This window comes from Typha angustifolia, chromosome 15 (assembly GCF_048772165.1).
Source record: "Typha angustifolia cultivar Huaian chromosome 15, ASM4877216v1, whole genome shotgun sequence".
NCBI lineage: Eukaryota > Viridiplantae > Streptophyta > Magnoliopsida > Poales > Typhaceae > Typha > Typha angustifolia.
The window spans coordinates 3,318,503-3,333,318 of NC_133253.1; the positions used below are offsets into that span (position 1 = coordinate 3,318,503).

Below are 14,816 nucleotides of genomic sequence, written 5' to 3' on the forward strand. Positions count from 1 at the left end.
GTAACCAAATATTTCTTTTAGTTAAGGATATTTTTTTATCTTTTTTCTATTAAATATTCAGATTTAACTTAGAGTAACTAAGAGGCTGGTTATGTGAATAACAAGGGGGCTCATATTTAAATATCAACTTTGAAAGGGGCGTATGAGCAAAGAAGATATTTTTTTCCAAGCCAATAAGAAAGCACTAAATTATTATATCTTCTTCTTTTCAGGAGAAAAAGGCGCTGTCTTTCCTGCTCCCTCTTTCTTTCCCAATTCCCCTTCATCTTCCCTCTAATGAAAGATATTTACATATTAGTCCCTCTCGCACTACATTCTCTTGTCTCCCTCCATAGCTACTCTAACGTTACACTTGAACTTTACATTAAAGCCCATTTTGTTTAGTAACAGTTTTACCATGGCATGAGCATCTCTAGCCCCTCTCCTTCTTCTTCTTCCTCTTCTTCTTCTTCTTCTTCTTCTTCTCCACTTTCTTGAAGTAGCTGCCTCTTCTTCTCCATCTCCTCCTCTGTTTCCTTTTTGTTTGGTATGGAGAAGAAGAAGAAGCAAGGGTTCTTCTCTACATTAAAGGAGGAGGTAATAAGGGGTTTATCTCCCGCGAGGTCGAGAGCGAGGAGCCAATCAAGAAGCCCGTCTCCGGCGATGGCGGCCGCGGCCACGCCGCTTCCACCGCCGCCGCGGGGAATGAGGGGCGCCCACCTGCGAAACCACCCCCTTGGCTATCTCCCGGAGCAACTCATCACGAGATCCGGAAGCCTTCGCCCCATTGGGGAGGCCTTGGCGCCGCTCATGGAGGGGCCCGGCACCTGCGCCGTGGCTGACGACATCGTCGCTGGCGAGGAGCGCCGGAGAGAAGGGTGGGGCAACTGGGTCCGTGGGCAGCTCTATCGTGCGCCGTCCGTGTCTTCCTCCTGCGGCAAATCCGATCTCCGCCTCTTGCTTGGGGTCATGGGTGCACCACTCGCCCCCGTTCACGTAAGCTCCGGCGACCACCTCGCTCGTCTCTGCATCAAAGACACCCCCATTGTAAGCAAAACCTCCTCTTTACTTCCCAAGTTAGAAATTTTTGGTGCACTGTTCTCTCTTTTCCGATGGTTCTCTCCATTAGCCATGTTTCAATTGGAACTGCCATTGCGCCCACCCCTGTCCCCGAGATGAGATTTGATGCATCCAAAGCTCATTTCCAATGGTTCTCTTCATTACCCGTGTTTCAGTAGAGCTACTCTTTCAGTCCCAAAAATGGGATTTTGACCATATATCTCCGGATCCTTCTCTTACCCATACGTCAGTCGATGTAGCTAATGATCATTCCTTCGTTTTCTCTAGGAAACCTCGTCTGCGCACTATATACTGCAGCAGTACATGGCATCAACTGGGGGTCTAAAACTGCAGAGCTCCATCCGCAACGCCTATGTCATGGGGAAGGTGACAATGATCGCCTCTGAATTTGAGACGGCAACCAAGGTGGTCAAGAGCCGGAAAAGCTTGTCGAGAAATGTCGAGTCCGGAGGATTTGTGCTTTGGCAGATGAACCCCGATATGTGGTACGTGGAGCTCGCTGTGGGTGGTAGTAAGGTCCATGCTGGCTCTAATGGCGAGCTCGTGTGGCGCCATACTCCTTGGCTCGGTGCCCATGCCGCCAAAGGCCCCTCTCGGCCCCTCCGACGTGCCCTCCAGGTGTGTAGCTTATTAATGAGTTCTTTGCTTGCATCTATATGACACTATATTTGTTTACTTATGTGTGCTCTAAAACCTTTTATCCGTGTATTTTGACAGTACCAGGTATACCTTACAATAAATTTACCTGAATAGATATATGACAACAAAATATTTATTGAACTAGGTAGAAAATGTGAGAGAATAACTGGGAGGCTCTTGCAATTTTAAAAGTTCAATCTGCAGTAAAAGTTTGAACACATCCAGGATAGCACTTCAGAAGTAGAATATGCTTAGAACTGCTTTTGAAAGGGTGAAAAGACTTCACTTTGAGCATCATTGGAATCCTATTCTGGTATATATCAAGAGATATGATGCCTATGTTGGTCAAAATTACCCAACTTGATCTTTGTGTTTATATCCCTCTAAATTCTCGTTTGTGGGTATATACTTCTCTTAGGAAAATCATAGCTTTTGATTATTAATTATAAAAAGAAAGCAGCCTCAGAGTTATTCACCCAAAGAAAAAGGATTTTGTGGTATAAACACACAGAAATGCAAGATTGTTTATGCATTCAATCGGATATCAACTTTAGAGGGTGTATAACTTTTAAAGAAGTAGACATTGCAACAGTTGATTACACTGAGACAATGGTTCTCTCTTTACTTCTAATAATCTGTTTGAGCAGGGCATTGATCCACTAACCACAGCAAGCATGTTTGCCAATTCAAAATGCATTGGAGAGAAGAAGGTTAATGGGGAGGATTGCTTCATCCTCAAGCTCTCTGCAGATCCACAGACACTCAAATCTAGAAGTGAAGGCCCGGCTGAGATCATCCGACATGTCCTCTTCGGCTACTTTAATCAGCGGACAGGTCTACTAGTCCAGATAGAGGACTCACACTTAACCCGAATACAATCCAACTCTGGTGGCGACGCAGTGTACTGGGAGACCACCATTAGCTCCTTCCTTGATAACTACCTTCCCATTGACGGTGTAATGATAGCTCATTCAGGTCACTCAGTTGTAACACTCTTCAGATTTGGAGAGATGGCCATGAGCCATACTAAGACTAGGATGGAGGAGGTGTGGACTATTGAAGAGGTGGCCTTCAATGTTCCTGGCCTCTCCATGGATTGCTTCATTCCTCCAGCTGATGTAAGGCATGGGCCAGCTGCCGAATCTTGCAAGACGCCTCATGGAATAAAAGCAAGGACCAGCACAATGATTCACAGAGCAAAAGTTGCAGCAGTGGGAAAAGCACAGGATGATCGTTGTGATAAGATCATTTGGAGGGTTGAAGTGTAGTTCTTTCATTTCTTCGTAGTAGTTTCCCATCTGATTTGATCTGACTCAATGTGTGGTCCAAGTTAGGAGAGATTGATTCTGAAGTAGTCTGTAGGTGTTTGGCAATGGATTCTGTTGATAGAATCATGATTATTTAAAGCTCTCAGACGTCAGAGGCCCTAGCTTGCAAGTTCTAATGAGAAACAAATGGGTTATTTCCCCATCACATTTTATGCTTACATTTATCTTCTTTTCTCTGCATAGTTCTAATTGAAGTCTACATCCTGAAACACTCTCTCCTCTAACTTGTTGTTGACAATACCTCACACGTGATTGCTAGCAAATTCAATGCAGCTCATTCATTAGGTAGAGAGATGGGAATGGTGGTATCTCTTTTCCAGAGTTTATTCTCCTTTACTTACCAAGGACACAAGACCACTGCATTGTTTTGGTTAGGGTAGGTTAAAGCATCACTACAGCTAAGAAATGACAGTTTGATGGCCATCGTGCGGTTTTTCATCACATACATTGCAGTGAATTGTTTCCTATTTGATTGGTTCTGTACTGCCTGATGCTATGTTTTGGTTTGTGAGATCTCTCTCATGCCTGATCTATTCTACATGCATTGCATTGCCAATTAATTCCAGGTCTCTAAAAATCCACTTGAGAAGAGTGAGTATTATCTAATCTTACTTTACCAAAGCTGCAGAATTATTCTTGTAATAAGATTCCATCTTCTGGTCAGTCTTCTTTTTTTAACCAACAGCAGTGGTTTTGTTCCCTGAGCCAGTACCAGATCAAAGAATTGCGACATTCTACTGCAAAACCCAACAAAACTATTCTGACTAGCATGGCCCCACGCATAGTAATTATTCAGTTCTTTGTAGCTACTTCAATTGCTGGTTAAAGAGACAAACATATACTTCACTGAGAAAGTATCTTTCCTACATTTGATTGATGACAAAAATCAGAAATGGTATCCAAAGAACAATTACACCAAGGCATGTGAAGAGAGCAAAAGCATACAATCAACTCAAACAGTAGGAGTTACTAGATAAGACCTTCAAATTTTAGCCACTGATTGGTCTTTATAATTGTTCAAGGCTGGACCATCCCATTCCCTTCATAATGAAACCAGAGACTAGCAAAGAAACACACAAACTAATTAGGACATTTACATGCCATATTTGCTCTGCAAATTTTCTTACAAGGTTTACCAAGAGATGTGTCAACAAGCAAAACTTTCCAACAAATTATAATTCATATTACCAACATATAAAAGAATATCAAGTGATCAGCTAGGCAAATCTGGAACCCTAGAAAAATAAAGATTCGTTGAAGTAGTACTAGGGAATAACTCCTTTTCCCTAGCATGAGACTATGTTCTTCCCTGGTCTTCCTGGATGCAATTATTTATACATTTATGATTCCCCATTTAAGTGTTCACGAGATTATTGATTAGTTTCCCACAAGAGTACATGGGAAAGACAGCAGGGGGAAGCCCAGTAAACAATGTAGATGTCAGGAAGGCCTAGTTCCAGTATTCCATAAACCCAACCATATTAGTAGGACCATTGCCCAAAATAGTGAGTCTGACCATATATTTATACAGCATAGGAGTAGCTTTCTTGGTCATAATGATAAAATAGATTCCATATCAGAACACTTGCTCAACAAATGAAGACAGACGACTAAGGATGCTATAAGAAAACATCCATGAGAATATGACCTAAAAGAATAATGTGGACAAAGAAGTTAGACCACATCTCTGAATATAACTGCAGGTCTACAGCCAGGTCTTTGGATCATTTGAATGTGAAACTTTGAGCAAAACAGCTGCCTTAGCTTGTTTCTGTCATCAAATTTCAAATGCAATGTAAAATTCTCTAAGTTGAGTGAACAGGGCTAGCCACACGGATAGATAATTAAGAACTCTTATAGATGAAAGAAAGATAGAATAACACTAGAAATTGTTAGAGAAAGCTAACCGCTCAAAAAGTAAGACTGAATTAGACCTTTCACTTCTGCAGCAGATACATGACAAAAGAATTCAAGCCATTCTTGTGCAGCTCATGAAGAAGATAACACTAGATAATGCAGCATCAACTGTCATATGTTTTACTTATAGTTAACAGTCACAAGCATTTTGTCATTTTTGAAAATGAGGGTTAAGCAACCCTGAGATTTCAAGAAACCCAACACGATCTCTTCCTCCAAGTATTTTCTTCAGCTTTTCATCACAGACTATTATCTTTTTGTTCTCTGGATCCTGTTTCAACCAAAAGCAAAAGAAATAGTTAGAACAAGCAGAAACAAAATTAGTCTACTAGGAGAAAACTGGGCATCTCAATTAAACTGCAATCAGATTGTAGAATGACTTAGCATGTAAAATAATTGCATGGTAAGTGAGAACATGCTTGAATTCTGGTAACTGATCTCAATGATAAGACACAGGTAAGAAGAGACAGTTTCATATATATCCAATGTCTAAGAGAACATCATAGAGCACTTGGCTCCTGCCAATCATGAGAGGGCAAGATGTACTTGCCTTACCCTATTTTAAAGAGCTATGAGTTGAACTAACAACAGCAATGTGGACATTGCTGAGCCTAACTGCACTAACACTAGGTGATGCCCTCAAAACATATAAAAAAGACAACCTTGAAGAATTACAATTTGGTAAGAGAATAGACAAAATCACATGTAATATGATGCTTATTTTGTAGTAGTTGGAGTATTTCTTGCATTTTGTTTGACACAACTAGATTTAATGTTTAGCATCTTCAAAATCCACAAATAACCACCAATAAGATCCAAATATCAAGTTCCAATATTAAACACTCATCTTGTAAAGGATTAAAAATTTCATCCTTCATCATAAAGTAAAATCCCTCACATACATAATAATACCAATGGTAGAAGTTCCCAATCCTCTCATTAATTTAATCAATGTTAAAGATGCTTCTATCACTGAGGTTGTCTTGTAAACCAAAGCTCCCAAAATCAATACAACCTTTAAAATCATAGAATTTTTGCCCCGAGAAACCAAGATATATGATACGATAGATATGTGGACGTTGTATTATTTATTCTTATATTCGCCCTACAGCCCTAGAAAAGTTGACTCTTCAAAGAAGTATCTCAGGAAGCTCCAAACCATATCCAACATGTATCAACAACATATAAGAATGCAACTAGTTTATCGAAGTATAAACGATGCAAGCCTCGTCTTCTAACCTAAATTTTAGTCCAAAAGTCTCAACTTCGATCTAGATAAGAGAGTTATTCTATTCGTATCAATAAACCAGACTTTTACTGTATCCCTGGTTCTGTTCGTCTGGAATAGTTTGGGCTTGGAATAGTCAAAAGAGTAATTTTTCTTGTTGTAAGCAAGACAAATGATGTCATTTGCAACAAGCATGCATGTAAATGAACGAGTTCAGTTGTTTCCGGTGGATATATTTATTAACAGATACTACGAACACCAGAGCAATAAAACCTCGAAAGTCAAACCGAAAAGAAATAAAAAGAGGAGAAATAGGAAGAAAACCTGGAGATTATTCTCCTTGATATAAGCCCATATCAGCTTCAAAGCTTGGGTCCTCGGTATTTCCTTCACACCCACCAACGCTTGCAGCTCGGGAGAGATAGGTCGAGGCTTTGTGATGCCCCTCGGCGGCCTCTTCCCGGCCGCCTCCGCCACCGTGGTCCTCGCCGCCGCCACGCGAAGGGCCACCCCGGACGACGCCCTCCTCGCGCTAAGTCCACTGGGGAAGAAGAAGGGAGCTCGTCGGACAAGCGCGGCAGCCGCCGAATCGACGGCGAGGAATGCGGCGGAGCACCTCAACGCCTCCATGTTCACACCTCTGGCGCCGAAGCAGAGAGCCAGAGACTAGGGTTCGGGTTAGGGTTTGAGTTTGAGACGAGGGAAGCGAGAGAGAAGCCTGGAGTACTCGAAACGATCCGGAGAGAGGAGGGTATATCAGAATGACAACACGGGATCTCGACCGTCGGATCTATTAGAAAGGCAGTCTTGTGATTTGTGATTGGTGACGGCCATGCGACCTTATCATCAAATAGACGTTTATCAAAAACACCCCCTACTTTTACCTTTATAATTAATTTGCCACCTCTATCTCTTCTTAACAAAAAAATAGATATATATAGACATTTATACAAAACACCCCCTATTTTTACTTTTATTATTTTACACATCTCATCATACAAATAGTTATTGACATAACATACCCCTCAATACTTGATCTCGAAATAATTCACGAGGACGATGAAAAGTTATCATCAAGGACTCAAATTTACACTTCAGAATTGTTGGATGGGCAGGCGGGCATCCACATAAATACATATAAATCTTGAGAAAAGTTGTTAAATATTTATTAGTCTTCAAAGCAGAGAGGCTTAAAGAAACATCGTACTGACTAACTTCCATTCAAGCACCAACCAACTACAGTGATATATAGTCCTTCTAATTCAACGGTTCGATGAGTATTTAGTTTAATTCTATTAAATTTTAACTAATATCTTTATATTTAGAGAAGATTATTCTTTATCTAACCTATATATATAATCTTATGATTTATTAATAATAATAATAATAAAATTCATTTTAAGCACGGAACGGAATAATTAATAATTAGAGTTGACGTTAAATATTTTACTCATCCGTAACATTTATTCCCTTGCAATGCAGCAACAGAAGGACACGCAAAGAAATTTCCCAACGGTAAGAAGAAGAAGAAGAATGCTGGCAATATGACCGTTGAGGCAAAAGCTTTAGTGCGAAGTGGACCCACCTTGACAGCAATAAGTTGCATATTTCCGTGTCTCGTCTTTGATGGTTGTACTAATTTTCTCTTGCAAAAAAGAAAGAAAAAGGACTCTTTTGTTGTACTCTCTTCGACATATACATTACCCACCCCTATTGATGAACAGATCGTTTGTCTTATTCTTTTGTGTGAATGTTTTAGAGAGATCAATTGAAACCACAGTGACTTTTAGAGTTAGACTCTGTGTATTTTACCTAATATTTCTCAAGAACAAGCTGAGTTAATTTCATCCAACTATATGTAAGTTATATAGTAACGTGACAGTTGATAAAATTAACGCACAATTAGTGCTTATATAGTAGAGTATAATTTATAATGACTGCAGCTTAGCAAATCCTCGGCAGACATCATTAGCTGTATATGGAGCCCATTTCATCATAAACTTCACGTGCAACAGTGAGTCATCTATCAATATTATTACTCTATGTAAATGAATTTTATACCACCTCCTATTAAAATTAAAAAATAAAAAATAAAACTATCTGGTAATTTGTGATGGCATTATGAGATTTAGTCCCCCACAACTTTAGTGTTACTGGACGTGTGTATAAATTTTAAAATTTGAAGACTGGTAAGTGGGTAATAAGATTGTACCTATGGAAATATTCCCAACGGCAAGAGACAGATGGGGCCTATCCATTGGCGGTGATAAGTTCCGGCCCACCTCAAAGACTATTAACAGCCCAATGGGCTCAAAATGTGAACTGGAATCCGTGATAGTTACCCCCACACTCCGTGGGCCCCACTTTGCCAGACTGTGGCAGGGTGAGGGCGCCTCTTATTCCTATCGTCGCCTCCCCCCTATCCCGATTCCTCTATTTATCCCCACTCCACTCTCCGCTATCCACTCCACAATTCCACTCGGTTATTCGCCCCCTCTACAATGGAGTTCAAAGCTCTTCTCCTCTCCGTTGCTCTCCTCTTCTTTGTCTTCTCCAACGCCATCGCCCAGTCCCCCGCCGCTTCCCCGACAACTACCCCAGTCTCCTCCTCCTCCTCCCCCCCTGCCGCCGCCCCGACAACTACCCCGGCGTCCTCCTCCTCCGCGCCCGCCGCCTCCCCGATAACGACCCCAGCCTCTCCCGCGCCAGTCGTGGCACCCCCCACCAAGGCCATCCCTCCGGCCACCGCTCCGGTTACGGCACCCCGCACCAAGGCCAGCCCTCCGGCCACCGCTCCGGTGACGGCATCCCCCCCGGCGTCTCCTGTCGCAGTGACGTCACCGCCAGCGCAGGCGCCAGCGCTTCCTCCGCCCCTGTTGGCCCCGGCTGCTCCGGTGCCAGCGTCGCCGGTGCCCACCGCCGCTCCTCCGATCCCGGCGGAGGTGCCTGCGCCGTCGCCGAAGAAGTCTGCACCGGCAAAGAAGAAGAAGAAGAAGAAGACCGCGAGCGCGCCGGCCAGCCCTCCGGCTCCTGCCGCCGAGGTGCCTTCCGCATCCGTGGAGTCGCCCTCTCCGACGAGCGTCGCCGCTGACGAAACGGTTTGTAACTCTCTCTCTCTCTCGCTCTCTCGCCTAAGTTTCGTTTCGCTAATGTACGCTAACCTGCGCTGTTCCGGCGAAATGCTCGCTGCTGGGGTGAGGGGGTCACATGAGTAGGATTTGCTAAAGCGACAAGGGTTAATTAAAGTCGAAAAAATTAAGCCTAAATTATGCTACCATGTTTATTATTACACGAGGCTTTGACCAATCTGCCATGGGTAGCAAAAAAATAAATCATAGTTTTATAATTGGCTGATTCAAAAAAATAATTTAGATTGAATAAAATATTGTTTCGGTTTAAAAGACATTCTATTCCGCTAGTATAGTTTTTAGAATAAGCGGCGCTTCGTCAAAGCGATTTTTATCAAATTGCTTTCAAAGACTTAAAACATTCATTTAGAAGAGAATCCTGTTCTAAAATAATAGTAAATAGGAATTGTTGATTAAAAAAAACGAACGATGTTATAAACCTCCCAACTGCAAGCGTCTCGTTTTTATCCACTGTCACATTCTGATAGTTTACTCACTCCTCCAAACATATTCGATAAATTGATCATAATTACAGTCACGGTGGGCTTTAACTAATCCTGTACGTTTTTTTGTTTTGGTGTGGCAGAACGGTGCAGCGAAGGTGGGGGCCATGGCGGGAAGCATGATGGTTGGCTGGGGCCTACTGCTAGCCGTTGCCATGGTGGCTTAGATCCGAGCAAGCTCGTGACGTGTATTAAATCATTTGATATCTGTCAGCTGTCTTAGATCTCTCGTTTCTCCGTTTGTCTGCTTTGTTGTTCATGGTGGTCGGTTCCCATCATCCTTTGTAGCATCATCACACATTACATTCCCTTTGGATTCTTTTCTTGTGAGACAGGAGAGGCTTGTTTGTACTCGGACACATTCTACTTTTATATTCCCATGCGTTAGATCTACTTCCAGTACTTCAAAAGATTTTACCACCCTCCAACGGCACTACGCTTTGAAGCTGTTTTTTTTTTTTCCTAAAAAAAACAAACAAAAAAATAATAATCTGAGATAGATTTTAGACAAGATGATTATGATTTCTTTCTTAATAAAAACAAAAACAAAAACAAAAGAGCTGTATACCAATTGATTACAAGCTAACATTGCTTCTTGGCCGCTTTGTAAAAGACGTAGTCCGAGTTTTACGGCCAATTGGAATACGCCAAACAGAGCCCCAACTATGAATCTGGAAGGAAGTCCTGGGACAATCCAGCCCAGTCCAACAGTATCCCTTATCCTAGATTCATAAACGGCCCACAACGAACTCACCCAGGGCCCAAGAGAGAGAGAGGAGCTCACGGTCGGACTAGAGCATGATGTAAGTAGACTACTTTGGAAGGCAAGGCACCGCTAATGGACAATTAAAAGATATGATCATGGCTAACTACGTCCTAATCTACTAATTAATTAACTAAGATTTATGTAGGCCTCTCTCGAGCCTAGGATAGTTTTTAGTCTTTGATGATAAAAGATTCGCTGGATGCCTTAAGTGGAACAATTACCATATTAAATTGACTCCTTGAGTGGGATCGGGAGGAGCAAATGTTAGTGGCTACTTTCCCAAAATAGAACACGGAAAGGGCTCCTCTGATCTCTACTTTTTCTGGGACAAAATATTTCGCCTTTTACTTCTTTAATTAACATCAAGTTTGTGAATCTCTAATTTTCGTGCAACCTCTCTAAGTTTGCAAAGTTAATCAAAATTTATAACACATCAAAATTAACAACAACGACGACGAAGAATGTAATAATATTCACGTGAGTCTCCTCCTTCCTCCTACTCGAATGCTCCTCAGCGTTGGCTCTTCTACAATAGTCGGCAATCCTACGCCTGCACCGTAGATTAACACAAGTGAATAACAGTACTATTAAAGTCGGCAACGACGTTAGTACAGCAAAAGGCTTACCCGAGACAGAAGTCGGCATTAATCCAATATTCATCTCCTCTTCCTCAACATTTGGTTCACGTAACGTCGCGGTAGCGAAAATACCAACTGCACTCATCTGCTTGTTAATCATCCTAACGACGTAGTACGGCACCTTCTCTTGCCTCTCCTCTTCTCCTTCGTTCAACCACCTGAGCTTAACGAACACGAGGCAATCCATTAAGCTCTCCTTCGCCATCCCTTTCATGTCGTACGCCTGAGACCTCCTCCACAAGCTCTTCGCGTGCCGGTTCGCGGGGCTGGCGAGCGCGAGGGCCCGCGTGGCGTCCCCGATCGCGGCATCCGGCTGGCGGAGGAGAAGCCGGCATTGGGCTCTGTTGCTGTAGAGCACCACCCTTTGCTTTCTTTGATTCAGAGGACATATCTCTAATGCTTCTGTGTACGATAGCGTGGCTCCTTCTACGTCGCCCAAGGAGAACTTTTTATTCCCTTGTTGCTTCTTTGCTCTAGCTAATGATTCCTTCTTGGTGGATTCCTCGGTTGACATGGTCTCCTCTCTTTGCTTCCTCTCTACTTTAAGATCCCATAAGCTTTTGATGGCTTTCTTAGCTTCGAGACCCAATTCGACTACAGCATCATCGAGATTAACGAGTAGTGCACTGGTGATGGCCTCGCCTAGGTTCTCACGACTTCCGAGGCGGTGGAGCTCGGCGAGGTCGACGAGGCAGGGCGCGGCGAGGTCGATCACCCGCCGCCTAGTTCCGGAATCTTCTAGAAGCAACAAGAGGCAGTCGACGCCCATGTATTGCCAATCGTCCGACGATCTTGTCAAGTTGCAGAGGCTCTGGACGACCTCGCGGCACCCGGCGACGGCGTCGCGGCCGATGCTACTCCGGCAGAGCAGCCGCATTAGTCCGACCCCCGCCGGAGAATCGCCGTTGGCGAGGCCTCCCCACATGTGGCATAAATCTTTCAAGAAGTGAAGATCTTGGCAGATTAGTTGGTGGTAAGAGAAGTCTCTGCAAGCGAAGCAGCTCAGGAGGTAGAGCGACCAGCATTGGAGCTGGCTCGCCCACTCCTCCGCCTTCTTGTTCTCCATCTCGACTCCTCCGAGTCCTCGGGTTAGTAACTCGCTGTGGTACCTCTCCCTCCTCGCCGGCGGCAATATCACGAACTCGGAGTAGACCACGCCGATGCAGCTCGTCGCGACGCGCATCGCGAGCGGGACGACCTCCTTGGCGTGCCGGGCGACGTCGGGGAACGTCTCGTCGTAGCTCGCGATGTGGCCCAACGCGCGCACCGCCACCCGCTGCTCGACCCACGTCATCGCTCCGGCGCGGAGCACGCCGACGAGGGGCTGCACGGCCCCGGACTCGACGGCGAGGGCCGCGAGGGAGGGGCAGCGGATGGTGTATGAGCCGAGGATGTGGGCGGCGTAGTAGGGAATGTAGACGTTCTGTCGGCGGCGAAGGAAGCCGGGGTCGGCGAGCGACTTAGAGAGGAGAAGGGACATGCAGCGGAGGACGCCGACGGACGGGAGCTCGGGATCGTCCGGGTCGGTCATGGCGGCGTGCCAGATGGAGCTCAGAACGAGGACGCCGGACTCGTCGTCGTCGCGGCACGGCATGTCACGGAAGAAGGCTGCGAGGGCGGCGCGTCGGATTTGGGCGTTTGGTTCCTTTGCCGAGCAAAAGAAGCAGCAATAGTAGCAGCTGGTAGCGCTCTTCTTTGAGACGGTGGCCTTCTTCTTCGTCTTTCCGGTAGTGCAGTCTTCCATGGCTACTAGCTTAATTAATTTCTACTTCTTCCTTAATTTGCTCAGAGAAAGAATATTACAAGAGGTGATGATATACTGACACCTAGCCGCGCATGAGAACGCGAAGCGGATTCAAACTTGGGTGATGCAATAAGATGCGAGGATGCGGCTTTTGATGGATGAGATGGAAAAGGTTTTTACTACCGTAGGTTACAGGGGAGTTCCATGGGGGTGGCAATGGCATGTACTGCACTGCTGCTACTTTTGTTTGTTTAAGGTTACTAGGTAATTATGGGTGTTGAACAATTCATGAACAATTCTCATATTATATAAATAATTATTACAATAAATATACAATTGCTAACAAATTAGTTAGTGAGCACATTCCATGACATCTATTGCACTTAGAAACATAAATATAAATAAATAGAATTTTAAGCAAATTTAATCGGCAAGATAGGTTTGATTCGTGCACGTGTGTGGTTGGCTCGTACTGAATCTCAATTCATAATATTAAAGAATGACTCAGATAGTTGAGATTTATCATGATCACATAACATTAGTTTTAGATGCATGCTAAGAATGCCCTAAGAGTAGGATTAGGACCACTAAGCTAAGTAGAGCTATGTAATGTAATTATAATCTAAGAAGTTGAGAAAAGATATTTTCTTTTTGCATAAAGATGTGCAACCAAACTCAAAACAATTGAGGCCATGATTCATCCTGCAATTCGCGTGAGGTTTTAGTCTAAAGTTGCGGCGCTTAGATACTAAACATTCCCTTGTTTATTATGCTAATCTTGTTAGCTGCCATGACTTTGTTTCTTAAGCATCCTCATTGCTTCTTCCTCCCTCCTCCCCTTCCTTTAGAGTGCTTCTCCACCTCACAAAAAGGTAATTTCCAAAGGCATGACTGAGAGAGCAAAAGGGCTTGTGGATGTGGTCCTCCAAAACAAGGGCTTTATTTATTTTGGCATAAAAAGGTCTTCGTTTTAGTAGTTAATAAAGAAGCCCAAGAGAAATTGGTGGGCAAGTACTCGAGCAGTTAAACTGATGATCTTAGCCAATGGCCACTGCCCACTGGCACGAGGATGCTTTAGTTGGGTTCCCGAACTAACATCTGTCAAAGTTGTATGCAATAAAGAAAAATAAAGAAGAGAAATCTCCATTGAAGAAAGCCGGATCTCATTGGTAACACCCAGAGAACATCGAGCTTATATGATTAGGAATCATATTTTTGTATATATGGGCCATGTGGAGAAATTGCAACAAAATCTATTGTAGTTTTTTTTTTTTCTTCTTCTTCTTCTTCTTTTTGTTCACTTTTTAGATGGGTAAGTGAGTGGAAGCACAGGGAGGAGGAGGAGGATGCTTCCTACTCAGAGGAGTAGACAAGGTAAGTTGTAGAGGGGATGCCTTTGTTATCCTTTGGGCCAATAAAGCCATTATAAAGATGAAGGACCCACTTAATATAATGAAGCTATTTGTTCCTTCTCTGCTCGGATTATGGGGTACATATCACCGTTTTGATGGATCCAGGTCTTTTCCATCTCTCCCTCTCTCTCTCATATATATAAATTCATATATATCATTGCCTCTTTTATCACCCTATTTAAGAAGCTAAGTCTTAGCATAGCAGCAACAAAAAAAAAGATAAGAAAAATAATTCAGGTTGAGTGCAGAAACTTTTAACAGATGAAAAAAGATCTTTTCCATGATTGATCATAATTGCATGAGAAAGATCTCATATTGTGCAAAGGAGGAAGAGGAGTCCACATTTAAGCAAGGAAAGATATGGCAGCATAGCAACATTTAAGCAGCGGGCGAGAGTGTGCGTGTGTGTGTGTTTCAGACTTTCAGTTCTCTCAGTTTGTCTCTTCAAGAAGTA

The 14,816-nt window shown here is 43.4% G+C and overlaps 4 protein-coding genes across 4 annotated transcripts; 2 read left to right on the forward strand and 2 right to left on the reverse strand.

The window, feature by feature from the left end:
* The first annotated feature begins 318 nt into the window (after positions 1–318).
* Positions 319–4,080, forward strand: LOC140779308 (uncharacterized). The gene is made up of 3 exons (XM_073124327.1): positions 319–1,026; positions 1,327–1,677; positions 2,346–4,080. Exons 1-3 carry the CDS (start codon positions 529–531, stop codon positions 2,964–2,966), a joined length of 1,470 nt encoding a protein of 489 aa, XP_072980428.1. The 5' UTR covers positions 319–528; the 3' UTR covers positions 2,967–4,080.
* Positions 4,081–4,861: 781 nt separating this feature from the next.
* Positions 4,862–6,919, reverse strand: LOC140779309 (uncharacterized). Its single transcript, XM_073124328.1, has 2 exons — positions 6,496–6,919; positions 4,862–5,214 (listed from the first exon to the last, which is right to left on the reverse strand). The coding sequence occupies exons 1-2, from the start codon at positions 6,799–6,801 to the stop codon at positions 5,095–5,097; spliced, it is 426 nt and encodes a 141-aa protein (XP_072980429.1). The 5' UTR covers positions 6,802–6,919; the 3' UTR covers positions 4,862–5,094.
* A 1,686-nt stretch (positions 6,920–8,605) lies between these two features.
* LOC140777234 (uncharacterized) lies at positions 8,606–10,132 on the forward strand. Its single transcript, XM_073121195.1, has 2 exons — positions 8,606–9,269; positions 9,886–10,132. The coding sequence occupies exons 1-2, from the start codon at positions 8,673–8,675 to the stop codon at positions 9,967–9,969; spliced, it is 681 nt and encodes a 226-aa protein (XP_072977296.1). The 5' UTR covers positions 8,606–8,672; the 3' UTR covers positions 9,970–10,132.
* Positions 10,133–10,956: 824 nt separating this feature from the next.
* On the reverse strand, positions 10,957–13,138 carry LOC140777232 (uncharacterized). The gene is made up of 2 exons (XM_073121194.1): positions 11,195–13,138; positions 10,957–11,118 (listed from the first exon to the last, which is right to left on the reverse strand). The coding sequence occupies exons 1-2, from the start codon at positions 12,948–12,950 to the stop codon at positions 11,042–11,044; spliced, it is 1,833 nt and encodes a 610-aa protein (XP_072977295.1). The 5' UTR covers positions 12,951–13,138; the 3' UTR covers positions 10,957–11,041.
* Positions 13,139–14,816: the final 1,678 nt, after the last annotated feature.